This window comes from Rhincodon typus, chromosome 7, assembly GCF_021869965.1.
Source record: "Rhincodon typus isolate 14 chromosome 7, sRhiTyp1.1, whole genome shotgun sequence".
Taxonomy (NCBI): Eukaryota; Metazoa; Chordata; class Chondrichthyes; order Orectolobiformes; family Rhincodontidae; genus Rhincodon; species Rhincodon typus.
In genome coordinates this window covers 25,901,356-25,926,404 of record NC_063338.1, presented here as the reverse complement: position 1 = coordinate 25,926,404, position 25,049 = coordinate 25,901,356, and the positions used below count along the sequence as shown (strand labels likewise).

General features: G+C 37.3%; 1 protein-coding gene across 5 annotated transcripts in view; it reads right to left on the bottom strand.

Moving 5' to 3' along the window:
- The window catches only part of armc8 (armadillo repeat containing 8), a 103,036-nt gene that overhangs the window by 48,073 nt on the left and 29,914 nt on the right, over positions 1 to 25,049 (bottom strand). For all 5 annotated transcript variants that reach the window (XM_048598676.1, XM_048598674.1, XM_048598675.1 and 2 more), the window contains 6 exons: positions 22,645 to 22,725; positions 21,434 to 21,509; positions 20,719 to 20,809; positions 20,390 to 20,450; positions 13,538 to 13,738; positions 12,638 to 12,733 (listed from right to left, as the gene is read on the bottom strand). In XM_048598676.1, the coding sequence (XP_048454633.1) occupies positions 12,638 to 12,733; positions 13,538 to 13,738; positions 20,390 to 20,450; positions 20,719 to 20,809; positions 21,434 to 21,509; positions 22,645 to 22,725 (606 nt within the window). The remainder of the gene's footprint in view (positions 1 to 12,637; positions 12,734 to 13,537; positions 13,739 to 20,389; positions 20,451 to 20,718; positions 20,810 to 21,433; positions 21,510 to 22,644; positions 22,726 to 25,049) is intronic.

The following is a 25,049-nucleotide window of genomic DNA, read 5'->3' as shown; positions in this document are numbered from 1 at the left end:
TTTGACTCCTACCACAAACACTGGAAGGAACATACGAACAGGAGTAGATCATTCAGCTCATCAAGTCTGCTCTATCATTCAATTAGATTATGGCTGATCATCCAGCTCAACATCACTTTCCCACACCATCTCCCCAATCTTCAATATAATTAATCTGCAGAAATCTATTGATTTCTGTCTTGAACCTGTTCAATGATTGAGCTTCCACAATAGGAACATAAACCCTATTTCAAAGTGCCGATTTCCATCTTCATATTATTCGATTCTGCCTCAGATCATAAACTATGGAAATCCTCATCCATATGTATGTTTCCTCCAGAGTCAACAATTACAATGTTTTCCTATCTAGCCAATCACCACCACCATCTATAAACTTGAGCTATAGGCTGTATCCTAATTTATAGCAAATTCTGTTCATGCATCATTTATGTTCCTTTTACTAGTCCAGCAATGCTTAAAAGTCTCAACCTTATGGTTAAATCTCTCAATGACTTTGCTCTTGCCCCTCCCTGCAATGCTCCCACACCTCTCCCCTCCTTCAATTCTGGTTTCTTTTCCCAAACTCTCACTTTCAGCTGGTTTCAACCTGAGGCTCAAGATTCCCTCCCTAAAATTTTCATCCTCTCTAAACATCTGGTCTGAAACCGCACCTTTCATTATGTTTCTCCATATGCTCAATGGCAATTTATTTTTTTGACAATTCGCCTGTGAAACATCTTGTAACGTTTTACTACATTAAAATTCTAGCTGCGGTTGTGAAGGCAACACTCAGTCTCAAGTCCCAGGTGATCACTGAAATTAATCCTTTAAAATCAGGCTTTACAATAGCCCTGTCCTTGTGCAATACTTCTTAAAATGCACTAGTCTTCAAGAAAAAAAAAATGTACTCAGGCATTTAATTTGGCAACGTGCAGCCAACCAATCAAGGATACCATTTCCAAGGCAGACTTTCACCTGAGAAACTGAGATATTTGCATCAAGTGTCAGCCTCACAAGACTCCCACTTTCTCATGGAAATAACTGGCTTACCAGCTTTCAAAAGCAATCTCCCTAAAATGCCTTTCTTTCATTCAGTTTCAACCCCTCCATACAAACTGCAAATCAAGATATAACAGTTTCTATTTACTTGTTGGAAAACAGGGCAACAGTGATGGAGCAGTACGTATTGGCCCTCGAAAACATTTAGAGACAACAATGCAGTGTAGGACTGGAGTTCAACGTAGGTCAGGTAGAGAAAGAAGCCCCTTTCTGAAGGGCATGAATGTTCCACTGGGCTTTTATAACAACCTGGCAGTTTCCACCATCATTTTGTTTTCAGGGTGCTAGTCCAGCAACCAATTAGTGTTACTTTTTACCATCATGGCATTCAGCCTCATGGTCTTAGCATCGCTAGCCCAGTAACATAACCACTCAGTTCCTGTACCCTTTAAGGAATCCCAAAGACAATAATGTCCTCTTTCACACTGATTTTTTTTCCTAAATTATCACTCCACATGCAAGCAATTTTAAAATTAAAAATGAAGTATACGAAGATGCATCCTGATATAGTTATTTCATAACTTCAATTTTAGGTCACACCATGTGTATTGATTAAAAATCTTCAGACTACTGAAAATTTTCTAGCTTCGTCCTGGATTGAATGGACTTAACTTTAAAACTGATCATCATAGGGTACATTGTATCAAATCAAAATCTTGTTCATAAATTGGTACATGCAGAAGAAGTAAAATAACTACAGCACAATCACTGATGAGACATTACTGCACCTCTATTATTCAATTGGCACAACCTTTTTAATTGTGGAGGGAAAAATCAGCATTTTAGCAAAGCAATTTCGCCTCTGTTCTCAAAAAGTTCTTTTCAAAAATGTTCTTCATGACTTTATTTTAGCACTGTATGTAATACGTATTCAAAGTTATAAGTTATCACATTAAATCAGCTTACTTGACCATGAAACTCTTGCAAATTATTAAAGTGTAACTTTCAAACAACCATTATTAGGTAACTAGTCTCAACTCAACTAGCATCACCTACTGAAAATTGATACCTATAAACAAAACATCCACATTGGGGTACAGAGTCAGTTTTGAAAACTTATACCCCGAAAACATTTGCTCCTGGAATTGTGCATCTTTATTAACTGTGAAATTCAAATTTATGTTAGAAAATGAAACAAATACCATTTCAATTTGCATCCTTAATTCTTTATAAATCTTCCGTTCTAAAGACCCTCTTGACTGAGGATAGCTTTTTTTTTTAAAAAATTGCCACATTCATATTTAGTTACTTATTTTGTGGCATTGTGGAGTCATAGGAACAATCACACCAATGTACCAAGCTGTAGTTATGACAAGGTTCCTTCCCAGTCATCACTGTCTTGTGTAGCTCTGAACTGTAGTTGGAATCAACAGTTACGATTTAGTCAATCGGTTCAGATTAAACCCCAAGCTCAAAATATTTAAGGCTGAAGACTGATGGCGATAATAGTATGAGAATACTGTTGAAAGACCGGTAGATCATATAAACATTACACTATCTTCCCTATTTTCCAGCCAAGGAAAGTGGCAATAAGTCTCTGCTTCTTCAAGTCAACCTCAACAAAATAAGTTGGTCTTCTTGGTGGAGGAGGAGTGGAGAGAGGGGCAGAGAGAAACAGATGGATGGAGACAATAGTAACCTATATCCAAATATTTCGTGCTTAGTGGCAAAATGAGCCAGTAAGCAACTTTAGGAGGGTGCATCTGATTTAACATGCACAGATTACATTTCTTTAAATGAAAGTCCATTATGAGTGCATATTATTTTAAAACCTCTCTGAAAGCTTTTTGCAGTGGGACAGGATTTACAATCCCCACTGCTTAAACTGGAATGCTTGTGTAACTAAGATTTGTTCGTTAAGCACAATAGCCAAAGCTATAGGTTAGATTCATTGAAAATTAAAATTTTGCCTTCCTTAGACTACACTTTTACTATGCAGCCTTTTAGCAACTACGGTAGACTATAGCAGTCAAAGCCATTCCTAAAACCAGTAGAACGTTTCCTTCAAGGAATTTCACTCTGATTTGTTCCCAATCAGGAAGTATCCCATCTCACTTTGTTCTATAATTTTAGCACTGATGCAAAGTGAAATGGCCTCATACCGAGACCATAGTTGCAGGAAACCAAAATTAATAAAACTAAAATTGGAGTAGAGTTATTTCTATGCTGATATGCATCACTTGCATAACCAGGGTTACTAGATACTACACACTACATTTTGGCTAAATCCTTCTGCTCCCAATAACACAACTTGTTTTTACATTGTACTTAATCACATCACAGAATGCATTACTGTGTAGTGCAGTTATTGCTATGTTGGCAAACACAAAAGTCACTCTGCTCGCAATCAAATACACGGAACAGATGTAAGTTGTTTTGTAGCATTAACTAAGGAAACATGCACTGAAAACTGATACAATTCTGCTTTTTTTGAATAATGGAAAGTCAGCTTTAACATCCACAGAAACAGGCATCTTACCTTAACAAAATAAAAACTGAAACAACTGCAGACACCATGAAACAAAAACAGAAGTTGCTGGAAAAGCTCAGCAGGTCTGACAGCATCTGTGAAGAGAAATCAGAGTTAATGTTTTGGGTCTGGTGACCCTTCTCAGAAATCAGGTTCTGAGGAAGGGTCACAGGACCCGAAACATTATCTCTGATTTCTCTTCACCGATGCTGCCAGACCTGCCGAACTTTTCCGATCTTAGCTTAACATCTCACCCAAAAAAAGTCACCACCATCAAGCACTCTATATTCAGGTGTCATCTTAGTATATGAACTCAAACCTAAGGACAGAGCTGTAACTTTCAAACTTCTGATTTACTGATGGAACTGCTGCTAAATGAGCAAATCAGCCGAAGTTGCAACCTTCAGATTAATAAGGCATTACTATCATATTCCTACTAATCAATAAGCAATTAGACATGGAATGCTACATTACAATGGTCCACTCTGAATTTGCCATTCTATTTTATTCATTGTAAAAGCTGTTGAATTAACATAATAGAATGGCTAGCACACAGTGGACCATTGTAATGTTACCATGTCTAATTACTGTGCCTAAAAATGCATGCACATTATAGTAATCATTAATTCAATGACTTTTTACATAGTTTTAACTAGCCTTGAGATTTGATTACCATCATCGACAAATCACTGAAATGATCAACTACTTAAAGAGAATCTAACCCAAACATTTCACATATATTTTTAAGCAATGTCTATTAATGCCATTCAGGGCTTTTGGCTATAATGCTGTTATTAAAAATGTTCAGGGAGGTGAATGATTAATCCAACTACCAACTTGCACATCAGTCATTCTCCTCTACACAGCCAATCTAACGCAACTAATTTTGATCAGGACCTGTTAATAAAACTACTGATATTAAAAGAAAAACAGATATGTAGGTTGGTGACAATGCTTTGTAATAATTTAATCATGCACAAAACCCTTCAATTATTTTTAATATTAGGAACCATTAGTAACATGTAGATAGAGGTGACTGAAAAGTAAAGGAGATTATGAATATTGTATTGCAATACCAACAGCAAAGTCGCACATTTCCTGTCCCTTTACAGATGCTTCAAGAGAAAAGATACATCTGCTACATGCATTTTATTTGTGTAACATATTATGACATTTATGGATCATGAATACTTTAACAACTTTATTGAAAATAATCCTAAATTGTGAATCATTATAATCAATAGTTAAATAACCCTGCTTACATGGAGCTCAATAACCAGTTTATTAGTGTTTGATGTCATACATTATGCTTTATAGATTTCATTTTTAAATCTAAATGGCCCATAACATGTCTTTACTGTTATGTTGTAATCTAAAGCATGAATAATCTTAAAGCTTCATTAAAAAGCAAATCAGAAAGTCTATTTGGCAAAAAGAACTTTCCTATAATCTGTGTAATAACGACAGCCACTGAATGGAATGTAATGTCGTTTTACAATCAGTTGTTGATTCATTGTAAAATGGTGAGCCCAAATGCATATAGGAAGCTGAAAGTTGTTACCTAACCTTCGGGTTGCTCAGAAAATAATTTGAACACCAGTTTTCAATTGCCCTTCAGATCATTTAAAAATTCCCAAAAATATTTAATAAAAAAAAAAATGAAATCTGTAGCTTTAATAAATCATTTGTTGTTCATACCTTTATGTTATTAAGAACCAAAATAAATAATTAAATCTACTATAATATGCCCAATCTACTGTGTTCTGAAGGTACTTGTCCCTTAAGTTTACAGTGTAACTTTACAGCAGTTGTTTAGATCCCAGTAGAGTAAAACAGATTACGGAGGACTGCATTTTAAACATTTAAAACGCTAACAATGATCAGCAGCATTTTAAATACTGGCAATTGTTTTGCACTACAGCTTTAACAAATTACTAATTAAACAGCAATTAAAATCAGAATTCTACCTAAATTACTTATAGATAGGGCATCAATCTTGCTATGCACGTTTGTGTTGTTCTGTTGCTTTGAATAGAATCATAGCATTGAATCACAGAATTCTTAAAGTGCGTATAAAATCTATTCGGACCATTAAGTTTGCATCGAACAGTATCCTACTCTATTCCAGTAACCCCATATCTACCGCGACTAATCCACCTACTCTGCACATCCTTGAATACTATGGGCAAATCAGCATGCCCAATCCACCTAACCTGCACATCTATGGACTCTGGGAGGAAACTGGAGCACCCAGAGGAAACTCATGCAGACACAGGGAGAACATGCAAATTCCACACAGCCAGTCAGCTAAGGCTGGGCCCCTGATGCTGTTAGGCAGCATTGCTAACCACTTGCCACCATGATTGATATTGAACACAGGGAGTAGCAATGAGAAAATGTGATTCTGAAAACGAAGCTAGGAAATGACTTGACATGCAATTATTAATTGAACATTAGCAACCTTGTCAATTCACACGTGCTGCATTCACAAACTCCATGTCAGGTTTGCCAAACCAGGGTATCAACATTAAAGACAAAAAGGCATTCCAAGTCCTCTGAATTCTTTACTTGTTTTGAAATGAGCCACTGATGGTGAGTATTCTAATTTTGTAAGGAACCTTTTTGTACTGAAAGATGAGGAATGTCGGTGCTGAAGAATGAAACAAACACTCTTTTACTTCAGGCAGTATTTAGCACGATGTGTCCCACCATGTGCAGCATTGGTAGGTACAGTGTACAGCTTCAATTACACTATTCCAACAATATGCCTTAACCACAACTTCAAAAAAGTCTATTATATTTTACGTGTATATTTCTCTTCAGGTACCAAGTTTAATTTCCTACTTGCCATTCCAAAAACGTAAAACATTTGAAATTAAAAGTTGAATTGAAATTGCTTTTTGCAAAAGCATCAATTAAGGAGAATCACACTGGTGAACAATGATTATCCTGAGCAGCTGTGGTAACAAATGAGATGGGTAGAATATCACTGATGTTTTTAAGAAATCATAAAATTACCAGAAGAGGAAAGTTCACACAAATAAACAAAATAATGAATAAAACAGTCACAAAGATTTTCAATTGCTACCATTATGTACATAATAAGCCACACGACAGACAAACTCTGAGCTGTTCACAGGCTCCCTACAGCTGTCCTTACAAACACAAAAGAAATCCAAAAGCCTGAATGTGAGACAGTATGCAATGGGATTTTTTTTTTTAAGTCGCAGCACAATAAAAAAATTGAATTAACTATTTATTTTGAAGAAATAAAAGTAATTACTATGATAATACGACAGAACACAGGACGAATTGGGAATTAATTAAAAACACCTAAACCTTATTTCAAAACCAGGAAACAGCTTTGGAGTGGGCAGGAAAGGCCGAGTGCAAACAAAAATGTCAGACCACGGCAAGTTTTCCCTAGCAAGTTAAAAAATATGTCTTTACAAGTTAGTGCAATTGATTTAATTCAGACATTACACGATGTCAGTTACTGGCCTAGAATCTGATTTAAATATTACAAAATATATTGAACATAGTGTGGGAAGAATTTAAACAACTCATGCTGTAGGAGATGACTTCATGCAGAAAGTATCTGAACTATGTCCTGGAAAATAACATCTAATTATTTTCTCACTGTGAAGATGAATCAAAAATATGTTTATAAATGTTGGCAGCAATGCAGAATAGGCCCAAGGTAAAAGGATCCTATAACTCATCCGTTAAAATTAATAAGATGTGGAAACAAATCATTTGGAGCAGCGAAAATTTATGGCCAGCTTTACTCCAAGCCTTATTTCAGTAGGTTAAAATTCTGGGCACTGAATATCACAATTCATTCTTTTAATATTCTCAAATTATAGCCCCAACCTGCCATGGGTTGATTGTATCAAATAATGCAATTGATAGTTATGCATAAATTACAGACGTGAGATGCACCACATTCATGATTCATGAACAAACATATTCAAAAATCAAAGGACAGACTTCATTTTAGAGCAATATAACTGCACAGGTCCTGGGTAGCAGACAGCAGAAATCCTGAAGCATAAAGGCACATGTTAGAATATGGAGTGTATTAGGGAGCATCTTTTCAGGTATTTGAAAATACAAAATTTCTCATAGTGGGCACAGTCTTGTTTCCAAGGTTCTGCCTATGTTGTATACATACCCTATTAAATGATTCTACTTAATGCAACTTATTCTGAATAGTAAATATATTGCATATGTTAAATGACTTAGTTTCATAATTTGCAGATTTAATATGAATTCCAATTGTTTGTTACGTTGAGAAATTTTATGCATACCATTTGAAATAATTATACCTTCAATGGCCTTTACAGATAATGCTCAATGTTTGGAAAGCAAGACTGAGAGAGCCACAATCACTGACAATTAGTAAAGTGGAGCTTTCTAATTAGACAGCAAACTGCACAATGCAAGTATGTGAATGCAGAAAAGGGTTATGTTTTAAATTCTAATTAAATTTTACATTGAGGGAAGTGGACTTGAGAAATAAAACAACACGAGACTACAACTCAGTTTCCCAGTCAATAGAGTAAGCAGTGGAACACCTGCCTACTGCCTACAAATGAATAATGAATGATTCAAGATAAAACAGTTAAGGGTAATGAGTGAATTTTGAATCAATTTAGTCCTCAGCTATGCTGATACAAGGTCAGATCCAAACAAGTGCCCATATGCAAATGCAATTTAATTGTTGGTCTTCTGTTACATTAATATAATGTACGTAGGATAGTCTTATTCCCTGCCCAACCATAATAAAAGACACGTTAACATAAACCATAGTGGTCAGTATGCAGTTGTTAATGAACAATACACACATAGAACAAGAGAGAATCAGCAGCCACTAATAAGTGAAAACAATTCCTTAAAAGAATTACATGCCACTGAAGCACATTAAAAGGGCCTGTTTTGATGAACATCCTCAGAAGTTATATGGGAACAGGGTACTGTGTATCTTTATATGCAAATCCCTAATTTTTATTGCTTATAAAACTGTATTAAGCTCTGTGACAGGACAGCATATGAACACTATTGGAGTGCATTTGCATTGAAAGTACTTGCATACAATGTGACCAAATTCACATCATTTTTATCCTGGGATAATAACAGATAAAGTCAAATTTGTAAATCGGGCCAGCATAAATTATATCTCAAAAAAGCTTATCCAAAAATATTCCTAAATCATTGGTCAAGTTTCAATGCACATTAGAAAGAATGTCAAATGCCTTGAAACTGACACAGAGATTCACCATAATGATACTGGGTCTTCAGTTATGTGAAAAAACTAGAGACTGTGGGAGTGATTTTCTCAAAAAAGGAGTGTTTAAAGGGAGATTTCATAGGAGGGGTTCAAAATTATGGTGTGTTTGATACAGTAGATAGGGAGAAACAATGCTGTGTCTAAAGAAAAGGTGAAAAAAAAAATCAGGCATAAAAATACCAAACTGAAGGAAGAGTAATTTCAATCATTTGAAGAGAGATCTAGAACAGATGGATTGGAATGAAGGATTAATGACTAAAACAATAAACTACAATGGGGACATTCAAAGAGTAGACAGTTTAGGTACAGATTAGACACATTCCTGCAATGGTGGAGAAAGGCAGCAATTCAAAGCTAGAGCCCTGGATTACTATAGATATCGAGCCAAAATCAAAATAAGAGAAGGGCAATCATAAATTTCACCTGAATAATTCAGTAGAGAACCAAGTAGACCACAAAATGTACAAGGAAGAGGTGAGAAAGAAAACAGGAGACAAAGTCTAGGCTTGAGAATCGATTAGCAAGTAACATAAAAGAACATGCAAATATATTTTAAAAATATACAGAAACAAGTAGGATAGTCAAAAGCAAGGGAGATTGATTATGAATGAAAAAGATCTTCCTGCAGAGGCAGAGGGCATAGCAGAAATACTAACAGATCTTTTGGCTTTGTTTATTAAAGAAATGCTGTTAATATCACAGCAAGATATGGTAGAGAAATTACATAGAATAAAGTATAGATAAGGATATAAATATTAACAGTATTCAAATTACAAAAGTCACCTGGTTCCAAAGTGACACATCCTACATTTGTTGAAAGAGAAAATGCAGTGGTTCTGGCCACAATCTTCCAATGCTTTATGAAAATGGGAGAAGTGTCAGAGGACAGGTAACCTTCACATATTACATACTTGTTGAAACAAGGGACAGAGCAAAAGAGGAATCCAACCATTATCAACCAAGCCAGTTGGTCATCTATTGGCGACGACGAAACAGAGAAATACTATTCCAGGCCAAAACTACTTGACACTTAGAAAAATATGGGTTAATCACTGACAACCAGAGTGGATTTATAGCTATTTGTTTAACTCAACTGTGTTCTTTGATGACAGTCATGCCATAAATGTGTAATTAAACTACCAAACGGATTTGATAAAGTGCACATAATAGACTTAGCAGAAGTTTGAGGGATCAAAGGCATAGTGTGGATACAAAATTGGCTAAAAGACAGAAACCGAGAGTAATGGTGAACAGTTATTTTCTCAGATAGGAAGAATGTGCCGGCAGTAGTGACTTTCAAGTGTTGATATTGGGATCTCTGCTGTTATTAATATTCATTAACGACCGGGATTAAGCATCCTTTCAAAGCACAGTTTCAATGTTTGCGGATGACAAAAATCTCAAACGTACAGTGAGAATAGTAACAAATAAAGAGGGCAAAGACTGATGAAAAGGGCAAATATAACTCACCTCAACTTCACAAGTCCATCATTTACAAGATGGAAGTCAGGAACATGGGTGGGATTTTCTCCACTGGCCTGGATGAGTGCAGCTCCAACAACTCTAAAGAAGCTTGACACCATCAAGGACAAAGAAACCCACTTAATCAGCAGCCTAGCTACCTTAAATAATCAGTCTGCCACCACTAGGACACAGCAGCAGGAACATGCTCCATGTTCAAGATGCACTGTAGCGACTCGTCAAGGGTCTTCCAACAGCATCTTCCAAACTTGCAACCTCTACCATCTAGAAGGACAAGGGCAGCAGTTGCATAGGAACACCACCATGTGCACCAATTCCGAAGAGGAGCCATATTGGACTCGAAACGTTAACTCTGTTTCCCTTTCCACAGATGCTGCCAAACCTGTTGAGTTCCTTCAGTACTTTCCGTTTTTATACCACCTGCAATCACCCTGACTTGGAACTATAACTTTGTTTCTTTACTGTAACTGGGTCAAAAACTTTGAACTTCCTCCCCAACAGCACTGTGGGTATACCTAGTGTAGAAGTAGTTTAAAATGTCTCACCACTACCTTCTCAAAAGATGGGAATCCATTAGGAATGGTCAACAAATGCTTGCCTTTTTAGCGATGCTCATATCCCATGAATAAATATTTTAAAAATTAATACAAAGAAGTGTGAAGTAATTAATCTTACAAAAATTAATAAGATGATTCAAATTATATCATTAGTTTATATTGTTTATAATTTTATTCAGTGCAGGAAGAGAGAAAGACCTGAAGAACCAGAAACAGCACAAGTACAATGAATCAAACAACCTCTTCTATGTTTTACTTTTACAACTTGGATTAAATTAACTTGAACATTTTTGCACCAATTTCACAAAAAAATGATTGCAATATAATGTACTTAACCAGCCCCACAAAAGCTGATTTCACTACAACTGTGCGAATGCCACTGAAGTGAGATCAATGTGTTTTAATCTTGTTTTTTGTAAAAAAGGGATTTTTCTTGTGCACTTCCTCCCACCTATCACTTTCAATTAACATTAGCATCCTCAACGTTCGGTCCAGTGGCGCTAGAACTGCACTTTAAGCATGTGATCACCCTGAAAGCCACATAATTAAAGTGAAATGAGGCATTTCAGGTGTCCTGACCAATAACCATATATTACTGTGTAACAAACATTAACCATAAAAAAAAATTGCAGACCCACAGAATGCCACATTGGGTTACTGCAAGCATACAATGTCAGATCTGTACATATTCAGGATCAGATTCTGATTTACCTACATTTTGGTCATTCTAGTGTTTCATTCCTGTAGCCAACTCAGTTTTGTTAGAAACTGATTGCAGAGTTTCAATTTCCAAACAAACAAAAGGTCAAAATGCCATTTCTCATATTTTAAACCTGAAACTTAAAACGAAACTAAGAGATGATTTTAATAATTAGTAAAATATCAGACCCCGCACCAAGTTAGAGGTGACAATTATTTGAGGAAACTGTGAATAAATTCTTTTCAAAGTCCATGGCATTGCTTTGTTAATTTTGAAAATTTTGCTCATGAAAAGCACAGAAAATACATAAAACTGATAATGCCACATTGTTAAAGGAAAAGGACACTAAAACCTTTCAGACTTCAGTCATATTGCCAGAGCAATATCGAAGAATGGATATTTTTCAGCATTGGTGGCTCTCTATTTAGATGGGTACGCTGCATACACAACACAGTCCTCTTTTATTTAATATAAGCTAAAGGCAAAATCCCATTTTGGTGGCTTATCATATCGCTGTGTGCGGATTAAAATTTCAACTATATTTTAAATGCAGTTATTCAAGTTACCTGAAAACAATGTTTTGCTTAACTGTGGATTCAGAAAACAAGCTACCAGCAATGTCATTGCACAAAGCTTTATTTACAATTAAACTTGCACATCAGCAACACAAATGAACACATCAGCAGGCCACAAATTAAAAGTGATACAGAAACAGAAGCTGAGTACTTCCGGTTTGCAGCAAGTAGGTAGGCAAGCATTTATATAACTGGCATTACAGTACTACTGTATTATGTGAGTCAGTACTATACACTACACTTCACAGTGCTTATTTTGTTACTATTGTTACGAACTCATGCAAAGAATGTAACTTAAGGATCCAGTGCAGATTCAACACAGGAAACAACAGTACTTCTCAATCCAACATGAATACGTCACAACTCATTTCTCTAGACAAATGAGTTTCAATCCCATTCATTCTTCAGATCTGATTACGCTCTTTCGTAAAGTCACTGTTAATTCTCTTCACCTTGTTCTCAGGTTGACGTCACTCCCTGCCTGTTGGTTGCCAGGACCGGGGGACGCCCCTCTCCCAGACTCACCTTCTTCCGGATGTCTTCGTCATTCGCTCCAAGGGAGGCATACAGCTTGAACGCAGCTTGGCGAAGTTCATGAGCATGTTTGAGGTCGTGGTCAAGCTGAAGAATATTAGGAAAGAAGAAAAATGAAGCATTTCTGTATCTTTGTAACCATTATAATTAATTAATTATCAATAAATACAGTAGTATTTAAATTGATTTAATATCCAATTATTCTTCATGCATATTGTTATCGTCAGATAATTCTTCACCAGTTATCCATTTTTAATTATGTGAAGAGGACATCATTACAAGAAAAAACAACTGCCAATTTAAACTCTGAAACTATGGCTACAATATACAAAGCATTAAAAGGTAAAATTAGATCTCCTTTTGTTGACATTGTACATTACAAATAAACAATTCACTAATTGCAGCAAACAATTGCCAGTTTTGTTGTATAACAATACAATATGTGCTTTATCACTGCAAGGCACAATAATTCAAACAGCTGTTTTTACTGAAGGTTTATCAGAAATAGCGAACTAGGGCTAGAATTTCTTTTTAAGTGAATGACCCCATCTCCTGGAGATAGTAGGGAAAATGCGCTCTATCCTACAGCCCATATCTCAGTGATGTGAAGCTACCTTGAAGACAACAGTGGAACAATTAATTCACAGGTTGCTGCCCTCTGGCTGACCTGTGTCAGCTTAAGCAATGCAAAAAGAACAGAAATTTACTACTGTGCAATCATTTAAGTTAAAACCTTGAAGAGAAATGCTTTTGTAACGAATTATCCTATTAAGACTAATATTGAAAACTAGTCATCTATATATTTATAATAAATATTATGTGCTTGATAATAAACATTACAATTCCTCAAAATAAAGTGTTTACAGAATTACAAGTTAGAGAAAAACTTACCCTTTTAATATCAGTGATTGCACTGACTGAACTTGGATATTTGAAGTAATCAGCAAGCATTGCAATAAGATGATCGGTGATGCTGGCAATCCTCTGCAACTCTACATCAGGTTCTATCAAGTATGCCAAGGTTTCAGCACCTTCCACCCTCTCCTCCAGCAGCCTCTCTTTACTGCACATTCTAACCAAGCATGGGAGTGTCTAGACAGAAAAAATTTGCTCAAGTTAATCAAGATATTTGAAACACACACAACAGGTTTCTATGGTTAGGAGACTCACATGAACATCAACTGAGAATTTTTGAGGATTAGAGAATTTTTAGTGTACTGTCATCCTGTTATCACTCAACTGCATTGGTGATTCAACAAGCCCATGTCTTAAAATAGGTCACCTTAAAATTCTATTTTGTTTTCAACTGAACCTACATAACATTGTGTAACATAACCAACTCAATACATGTATATTTTGGTAGGAGGTAAAGTGGTACCACAACAAGGAATATCATGTTGGTTTCAATGGACAACCTGACTTTATGATTCAGACTGGGTTAGATCTTGCTGAAGTAAAACATCTCTCACTGTGCCCCATTAACAATACTCCTTTCTGCGTTCTTCACTTAGAAAACATTTTGCACTGCAACCTGCTGCAAGTATGAGCTGGTTGTGATGTGGCAAGGGCAAAGGAGTATCTGGGGACCCAGATTTTCATTTTTTTTAATGGGATGTCAGTGTCGCTGGGTAGGGGGGAGGGGTTATCAATCATCCTAACTGCCCTTGAGAAGGGGGCAGTAATCTGCCTTCTTGAACATGTGTAGAGAGAGTGTGATATTTTGTCTATCTCATTAACCAAATGAGATTTAACAATTGAGAAAGAAAGAGGCACATTAGAGGAGGGTAAATTAGAATCAAAATCTGGGACAGAAGGATAAGTTAAGACCAGAAAAGATAAATTTGAAAAAAGTCAAAAGGATCAAACAAGGAAAAAAAATTCTGGATCACTGGGCATTTTTAAAATCAAACACTGACTACATGCGAGAATGAGATTTAACATTTCAGTGAATGCTCCCATGCAGGAACAGCAGGACAGATTCAAATTGGATTAGCAATTATCACATCCTTGTCAAAAGGTGCTTCATCTTCCGTCAACAGCAGTGAATGTAAAAATCTTGCAGGTGTTTAAAAAACAAAAGAAGTGATGTTGTTTTTGTAAAGCAACAGTGGAATGGCATAAAAACAATCAACCCATGTCCAGAACATGCCATTAGTATTCCTGCAAATTTCAGACTGGTGTTTGATAAGATTGAAAGGCAACTTGTTTTCAAATGTCCTCCCAACCCCCGGCACCATTAAAGATGACTGCTGTGAGCTATTTGCACATGCATGAAGGACCCAGATGGCATTACACTGCTGCACCAAGAATCTCAGTTGTCAGCACCAGCCGAAATGGCATGTACAATCAATAATGAGCTGAGCTGAAATTCTAAGTTAATGTTCACAATCAAACAGAAAACCTTTGAGGTCTGAATGCCAAATAAAATCAATTAGCTCATGTCTGTCATCCACTCAGTGATCTCAACCCATAGCCACTTTCTCAATATCATAGAGAACTTTCTGCATAATATAACAACGTCCCTCAACCAGAATAGTTATTTGTATAGATTCAAGCTTCAGTCACTAAACAACCCGCGTAGAATACCAACCAAAAAGCCCTCAAGTATCTAATTCAGGGAAGGAAGAGGCCTTGTTTAACGTTAACCGTATTAGAAAATAGGTGGTCATAGAGACATTGCTGGCTGAGAAAGAATCAAACTTCATTTAGTCATCCTTTCAGCAATCTGTTAGTGGCAAGATATAACACAGCAGTTGCTAACTAATCCTAGCAATCGGATTCTGAAATGTTGAGGTGGAGGCAGATCATCCTTTTAAAAAACAATGGGACAAACACTTAAAAGAAATATTAGAAGGGGATGGGTTACAGGAGAATACACCAGCACACCTGAAGCCAAGAGATCTCATGCAATGGAATGTAATTTCCATCAAATTACAAAATTTCTCGGACAGTAGCTTAGAAATGTTACTGCTGAGCCAAACTTAGGATGATATATTCGGAGAGGTGTCCCAAAAACTAAATCTACTGCCATTTGAGCAGTCTTTAAATTTATCTGGTGCATGCCTGAGAATTCTGACACGAAGTTCCAGAATGAATCAGCTGTGGCTAAGGTTCCCAGTTCAGAATATTCAGTTTTATGCAGATAATAGGGCCAAATCAGAGTCTAAGGATGCACTTGCAAAAATCATATTATGGTTACTATATCACATAATCAAACTTCCAATAAGGCCTTCAACAGTTGTCAACTATACTGTCTTATGTGGTGGTAAATACAAGTAGAACCCTACTGACTAAAATGACTTTGAGATCTAACATCGTAAGGCTCTAAAAATACAAATACAATGAAAAAGCCTCATGGCCACATTCCTCAGCTTTATATAAATGGCCCAGATTGTTCTATTTCTGACATCTCCACCAACATAGTTCCAGAGGTCCAACTAACCAGTGTCTTTGCTTCATATTCTTCCTGTAAAATGGCTGAATGCAGCCTTGAGGTTAAATCCTTCGTCAACTGATTTAAAATGCATGGAATGACAATTCTGTAGGCAATGAGGAAGCAAAAGCAGGCTACCCAGGAGTAAAAACCCATATGTCATTGCTCAACAATAGAGAATTCACAAAATGAACCTTTCAATCAATCTTCTCTCGGTACATCGTACAAGTCAGAGGATGTCCTGTGATAGAATGGAGGCATATCATTTAAAGACAGATACTGCCATCACCTTGGAGCCTGTTGGAGTGTGTGCACCCACATCATAATTGAAAGTTGTACTTCAGAATACATAGTTCTTAAAATGCAGGCACAGAAATGTATAAAAGGCAAGAGAAATCACAGGACTGCATGAGGCATTGATCTCAAATCAGAATATTGTGCAACCCATTAGGCCTTAGATACATTGCACTAACTGGGAATCCAGAAACCGTCAACTGCATTCTGATTGATAAATAAAAATGAGTCACAACAACTCCGGGCAGCATGTAATCTCAATAATTATTCCCAAGGGAATTTTGCAACTTTTGACATTTTGTTGGTTGAAGTTTAAAGGTAAAAAAAGAGTGTGCGTTACTTTATGTCTTAATGCTTTACTTTCGTGGTTATTAAATGCTAGAAGATATTTATGAAGTAAACATACACTCGAGTACATTCACCTTCACCCGTGGGTGCATGCTGCTGAAACCCTCATATAATTCCAATTCCCAGACATGACTACTTCAATGTTGTCCACAACCTGCAGCTCAGCAAAAATCGTGTTAGCATATTACATCCTGCGAGTTTTATTTTCATTCACAGGAACAGGGCTTCACGGTTTGTGTCAGCAATTACTGCCCAGCTCTCACTGCCCTCGAGAAGGTGGTGGTGAGCTGTGTTCTTAAATCACTACACTCCATTTGTTGTAAGTAGACCCATAATGCCATTACGGAGGGAAGTCCAGGACTTTTACGCAGTGGCAATCAAGGGATAGTGATATATCTGGATGGCGAGTGGCTTGGAACTTACAGGTAGTTGTGTTCCCACGTATCTGCTGCCCTTGACCTTCTGGACAATATGGGCTGTGGGTTTGTTAGGTACTGTCTCAGCAGCCTTGGTAAACGTTTGCAATGCATCTTGTACACAGTGCTGTTACTGAGCATTGCCGATACAGGTAATGAATGGCACCATATCCAAAACAATCAAGCCAGCTGTTTTGTCTTGGATAGTGTCAAGCTTCTCGAGTGTTGTTGCAGCTGCACCCATCAAGCAAAGGGAAGCATTCCATCACGTTCATGCTTGATAGATGGTGGACAGGCTTTGGGAAGTCAGGAAAGAAGTTACTCCCTGCACGAATCCAGGCCCTGACCTGCTCTTGCTGCCACAATGCTTACATAGCTACTCCAGTTCAGTTTCTCATCAATGGTAACCCCAAGGATGTCAATACTGGGGGATTCAGCCATGATAATGCCATTAAATGTCAAGGAAGTGATGTTTTTTTTTCTCTTATTGGAGAGGTTCATTGCCTGGAATTTGTTTGGCTCAGACGTCATTTTGCACTCATCAGCCTAAACCTGGATACTGTCCATGTCTTGCTGCATGTGGACATGGACTGCTTTCGTATCTGAGGAATTACAAATGGTGCTGGACATTGTGCGATACATCAGCAAACATCCTCATTTCTGACCTGATGATGGACGGAAGGTCATTGATGAAGCTGCTGAAGATGGACCTAGGCAACTATCTCGAGGAACTCCTGTAGAGATACCCATCATTGCCAGAACATCCTTCCTCAGATACATAGAACAGAAATGCACACAATACTCCAGGTGAGGTCTCACCAAGGCCTTGTACAATTGCAGCAAGACATCCCTGGTCCTGTACTCAAATCCTTGTTATCAAGGCTAACATACCATTTGCCTTCTTCGCCACCTGCTGTACAAAGAAAGTGCTGCTTGATAGCACTGTTGATGACACCTTCCACCATTCTACTAATCAGAGTGCAGACCGATGGTTGGAAAAAGTCATGTTGGATTTGGATTTGTCCTACTTGTAGTGTACAGGTCCTAACTGAGAAATTTTCAACATTGTCTGGTAAATGCTAGTGTTATAGCTGTACTGGAAGAAGTTGTTGCTAAGTTGTCAAAGCCCATAGCCTTTGCAGTATCCAATGCCTCCAGCTGTTTTTTGATATCATGTGGAGTGAATCGAATTGGCTGAAGACTACCATCCGAGATGGTGGGAACATCTGAGGGGGCCAAGATGGATCACCTATTCAGGACATCTGATTGCTGCAAGTGCTTGCTCATGACTGGATGTGGCAGGATTCCAGACCATGGTTGTGGAATTATTTAGCTCTCTCTATTACTCACTGCTCATGCCATTTGTCATACAAGTAATACTTTTTATTAATCTTCACTGGGTTGGTATTTCATTTTTCGGTATGCTTGGTGCTGCTCCTGGAAATGGTAGAATGGAGGATATGCGAGGCCATGAGGTTGCAGATTATGTTAAAGTACAATTCTGCTGCTGTTTGTGGTCCACAGCACCTCATGGATGCCAAGCTTTGAGTTGCTAGGTCTGTTCAAAGTCAATTCCATTTAGCATGGTGATAGTGACACACAACACAATGGAGGGCATTCTCAATGTGAATCTAGCAGCAATGCCTTTTACGGTTCAGCTAACACAGTTGGTAGTGGTGCTGCCACACCAGTCTTTATGGTGGACATTGAAGTCTGTCACCCAGCAAATATTCTGCAAACTTGTTATCCTCAGTACTTCATCCAAGTGGTGTTCAACACGGAGAAGTACAGATTCATCAGCTAGGATGGGGGCAAGTATGTGGTAATCTGCCGGAGGTTTCCTTGCTCGTGTTTAACCTGATGCCATGAGGGTGTGGAGTCAATGTTGAGGACTTCCAGGGCAACTTCTTCCTAATGGCACAGCACGTACCGAAGGATTGAGAGTGTTCTGAGGAAGGGTCACCAGACCTGAAACGTTAACTCTGATTTTACTTCACAGATGCTGCCAGACCTGCTGGGTTTTTCCAGCAACTTTTGTTTTTGTTCTTGATTTACAGAATCCTTAGTTCTTTCAGTTTTTATGGTGAGTGTGCTATCTGGGGCATTGTGTGTAAGGCATGATTCCACGAGCATGACTATATCAGACTGTTGACTCACTAGTCTGTAAGCCAATTTTAGCATATGCCCCCAGATATTAGTGAGGAGGACTTTGCAGGTTAAAGGATTGAGTTTACTGTTGTTACTTTTAGTGCCTTGTTTGATGCTAGGTGGTTTGCTTGGTTTCGTTCATTTTTTTAAGACTTTCTAGCAGTTTTGTACAACCGGGTGGCTTGTTATGCCATTTTGGAGCGCAGTTACCAGTCAACCACACTGCTGTGCATCTGGAGTGCAGTTCGGACCAGGTAAGGATGGTAGTTTCTCCTTCCTGAAAGGACATTAGTGAACCAGATAGATTTTTACAACAATGAACAATGGTTTCACGGTCATCATTAGATTTACTGAATTCAAATTTTACTATCTTCCATGGTGGGATTCAAACCCATATTCCCAGAAGATAAACTGGATCTCTAGATTACTAGCCCAGTGACAATACGCCTGAGAAGCGACAGCGGAGTTGTAAGTGCTACTTAATGGATAGTCATGTCCTTACTGAATTATCTCAGCCGCCATTTCTCTATGCCTCAAATGCAAAAGTTATCTGCCCATATTTAAATATCATCTTGTGTCGCCCTTCCTCTGTAACCTTTATTAGCACAATATCATCCTACTCCCCTAGCTCATTCTTTCTATTAATGTAGACTTTTGCATGCTCCACCTTAAATTTCAAATGCAGACAGATTGTCAGCCAGCTAAGCACAATAAGTTGGAACGCCCTCAAGTCTCTGTGTGTTGACCTTCATCTCATCCTTTAAGATCTTCGTTACAAAAGGCCTCTTTGATACAGCCTCTTAAAAAATGTTTTGGGCCAGATTCCTTTTGTTCCACAACCCCTTGTACAATATCCCAATTACAGAACAGACTCCAAAACAAGGAAGATTGACATTAGAAACACAGGGAACATGGAGCATTTTGCTCACATTAGACTTGGTCATTATTGTCTTTTGTCAAACTCTTACGTAGAACTTACAATGCTGTAAGTAAAAGTTGCCTGATGTCGCATTACGACCATCACTAAAACAGAAGGCGACACAAGGCACAAAAAAAATTTACTCTCCAAACAAGTTGAACATACTGCTGAAATGTCATACCAACCTTTAAAACTATACTGTTATCATCCGTCCGGATTGCACCAGCCCTGCACATATAAGTCAAACTGTAAAACGATAAAATTAGAACATCAGTTACAGAAATAACAGGAATATTCAGACTTTGATTTATGTTTTGTCAGTTGCACAAGGTAGACAACAAGCTTGATTAATGTGTTAAGTACAAAGTAAATATCCTCAAATGATACTATAAGCCACAATGTTTTGAACAGCTGTGTTCAAAGCCATGGAAACAGTTTATCCATAGATTTAGTTTAATTGGCAAACCACATATCTTTAACAGATTACCACTAGTGAAAACAATTGAATAGGTACCATTTTGCAGATGTCAGTTGCATTTCAATAGGTTTGTCCCTCTGCATCATCTTCACAAATACTTGGGGTAATAACTCACCATCTACCAATACTAAAACAGAAGAATATTCATTAAACATGCTGTAACCAAAATGTTTGGAAGAGAATGTTTGCACTGGCTTTACAGTAGCTTCCAAAAGAATGAATTTGTACTGGACTGACCAAAATAGCAAATGGTGGATTAATTATACCAAACCAAATATAAAATTAATAAAACACTCAAAATACTAATATGAAAACCATCCCTGTGGCTTTGAGTCCTACAAAACATAGATGAGCAGTGTTAATTCAATCTCTGGCCTAGAATACCACAGGATGCCTCTGATCACAAAACTGAACATGAATTCCAACAAAACACATCCATGTAATGAGAAAGCACACTGAATGAATTTTTAATTCCTTCTATAAAATTCGATCCTAAAAGTTAGCTATACCACAACTATTTTAGAGATTTAGTAGTTAGACTGAATCTATCAAAATGATTCTGAATAGCCTCCATAAAGAATATTTTGCTAAAATACAAGTTAAGTGGCTGTGGGTTTATAAAAACTGCACATTATGGTTCCAGTCATGCATTGGATTTCAAACTAGGCTGTAGTTATTTGAAACATAATGTTCTACACTTCTGGAAATGATCGCAAGTGGACAAAGAAATTCTACAAAATGCAGTACTCACCATTTACAAGTGTCATAGAAACTTGGGGATTTTCATAAGCCAAGACTGAAAAGCATTTTAATGCTTGCATCTGAACCTATTAAGAAGTAAATGTTAAATAAATATTCAAATTATAAATATATTTGTTTACAAGTCAATTTAAGATAAGGCTTGAGAAACCTTTGAAAATCAACTTCCACATGTCAACAATACCTAGCCCTGAATTTGCAAACACTGTAACCAGCCTAGTGGTTACAACCAGTCTTAAAGAAGGCAACTTCATCCATCTGAACATCGAGAAGACTGGTGGTCATCAAATCCACCTCTCTCCTTCACAATGCTAAGGTTAGACCACACTAATTGCAGTTTCAGCATCTTGTTTGACTTCAAGCTGAGATTGATTTATGTCCACCTCCACTGTTACCTCAGCCCACTTGCTAAGAAAACTCTTTTTTCACAACTTTAACGCCAGACCCGATTATTCCGTTCTCTCGGTTGGCCTCTCATTCTGTACCCCTTGCTCCAGTAAAATTCATGGCATCTAAAACTATGCTTCTCATCTCCAACACTACAAGTATTTGTCACAGAACAAATCCCCATTCTGGCAGAGTTTTACGAACTCCAAACCTTTCAATGCCCCCACATTTAAAATTCTTAGTCTTGCGCTTAAATTTCTCTTACAGCCATGACTTTTCTTATTCCTGTGACTTCTTCAATCCTTATAACATCTCCCTGAAATCTTTGTGCCTCTGACCAATGGCTTTTTTTTAATCAAAATACAAAAAGGAGGCCGGATTGAGACTCTCATTCAACATCAACTGGAAAAAGTGGCCAAAGGTTCAGTGATCAGTTTGTCAAAACACCTGTAACTCCTATGAATATGAGCCATTTTTCTGCATTAAAAAACTTCAATTCTTATGAGATATTAGAAAGATTATGAACAGCTCTCAAACAACATCTCAAAACAACACGACAGTTTTCTAGACAGACATTTAACAGAAGGCAATAAACAAGGATACATAAAAAGGACTTGGATCAAAAAAAAAGTAATAATTCAAACCAGATAAACTTTGTTTGCATTAATAAAATTGCTCTTGATTTTTGTTCAGAAAATAAATTGGGCATTTCTGGTTAAAACATACATTCTTATTTTAAGGGTCTTGGAAACATTTTAAAATATCTTTAGTGAGGCCTCAGTGTATTTCTACTCTACATAATTTTCAAGCACTTACTTTGTATGAAGGCGAAGTCAGCAGGTGGGCAATGTTCTGAACTGCACCATGGGTGAACAACACAGTCTGGTGTTCTGGAGTCTAACAAAAACAAGAGGCATTTTAATATTTCTGTTCAACTTTACTTACGAAAGGGCAGAAAGTTTAATGTGAGGAGGGAAAACGTTGAGGGAAACAAACATCCTCATATTAAAGACAATCTCATATTAATGGTAAATTATTCGACTAATACTCCAAACGCAGGGTCAGTTCATTTTAAGTATGGATCAAAAGGGTAAAACTCAATGCATGTAGAAAGGAAAATAATTTGACTTAAAAACTGTGCTATTTCAAAAACAAACTGACAAACCAGCATAATTTTATTTCAATTATCACTGAAGACAGTTGTCCCTACACTCTGTCTAAAATAAACTGCTGAAAAAGCTGAGTTATTTGCTAAAATGTTGACATCACAGAAAAGGGCCCTAGTCAGGAATAAAGATTAAAAGTGTCGCATTTAAACAGCAACTTACTACAACTCAACAACTTCTCAAAGTATTTCTTAAAGATTGATGTATTCAGCAAAAGTAAGGCTAATGAAAAGACAAAGTTACTTAGGAAGTAAAAAATAGGCGTCACTAAGACTGAATTTTTTGATCCATGACTGGGAAATGGGAAAAGATATTAATTCTCTTTTTCAATTCACAGTTGAGTCAGGCTGTTCAACATTCAAATATTGTAATTACAGATTTAATCACTAAAAGCGTGAAAATAGCAAATTGGAGTATTAAGAGAAAGCCAGTGATAATCTTGTATAATTTTCAAATGAGAAAAATCAGAATTTCAATATGTTCCAGTAGGGAAGTACAACTTGGGCTCAAAGTGCCATCAACTGAGCCAATCTGGTAGAAAATAAATGCACTTAAACACAATTAAGCACAAACAGGAAAGTATATTGTAAATAAAATCACTTAGTTCAGTATTACATTTGCCAATTATTAATTACTAGATTTGTAAAGAATGTCAACCTAATTTCCTTTCTTTTTAGCTCCCAACTTTCTCTCCCACTGCGTTAAAGGATCTACCACACCCACTCCTTCAAAATGGTTTCATCGCAATTTTAATTATTTTTATTATACCAAGCATTCAACTGCTCCCCGATCAGGGTGACTCACCACAATTCATAATGTGGATAGATCAATGAGCTTTTGATCTAACCTAAGACTTAAAGTTATTTGCTTTGATTGTTTCTGGACGTGAGCATCGCTGGCTAGGCCAACGTTTGTTACTCAGGCCTAAGTGCCCTCGAGGTAGTGCTGATGAGCTGCCTTCTTGAACTGCTGCAGTCCATGGGGCACTAGGTACACCCACAGAGCTGTCAGAATGCGAGTCCAAGGATTTTGACCCAGCAATAGTGAACGAAGAGTGATATAGTTGCAAGGCAGGATGGGGTGTGGCTTGGAGAAGAACTCGGGAGATGGAGCTGTTCCCTTTGCACATAAGTGATAGAGGTTACAGGTTTGAAAGATGCTGTCAAAGAAGCCTTGGTGAATTGTTATAGTACATCTTGTAACATGGTACAATAGCCTGCCACTGTGCATTGGTGGTGGAGGGAGTTAACATTTATGGTTCTGAACAGGATGCCAATCAAATAACGAGCTTTTTTTTTTTTTTAAATTTGTTCATTAGATGTGGCCTTCACTGGCTGGGCCAGCATTTGTTCCCCATCCCTAATTGCCCTTGAATTGGCTTGCTAGGTCCATTTCAGAGGACAGTTAAAAGTCAACGACATCACGGTGAGTCTAGAGGCACATGTAGGCTAGACTGAGTAAGGATGGCAAATTTCCTTTCATAAAAAGGACATTACTGAACCAGATGGATTTTTACAATCAATGATGGTTAAATGGTTACCATTAGAGTAGCTTTTTATTAGAGATTCTTGTTGAATTCAAATCTCACCATCTGGCCTTGATGGAATTTGTACCCATATCTACACAACAGAAGCCTGTCTTGATTACTAAACAAACAAGAACGGAAATTTCTCGAGAAACTCAGTTGGTCTGGCAGCATCTGTGGTGGAAAAGCAATCAATGATTTTTTTGATTTAATTTTGATTTGATTTGATTTATTGTAGTCATGTTTATCTGAGTACAGTGAAAAGCTTTATTTTGCGAGCAGTACAGACAAATCACAGCAAACAACGACATACAAATATAGGGTGCTTAGACAAAGCGAGGCATACAGGTTACACTGCACAGCAGGTGTGCAAAATAAGATCCAGAACGCCAAAAGAATCAGGGGACAGAGGTGAGTGCAGTGGCCATCAATAAGGAGAAGGTGCTGGGGAAGCTGAAAGATCAGAACGTGGATAAATCACTGAGACTGGACGGATTACACCCCAAGGTTCTGAAGGAAATGGTTGAGGA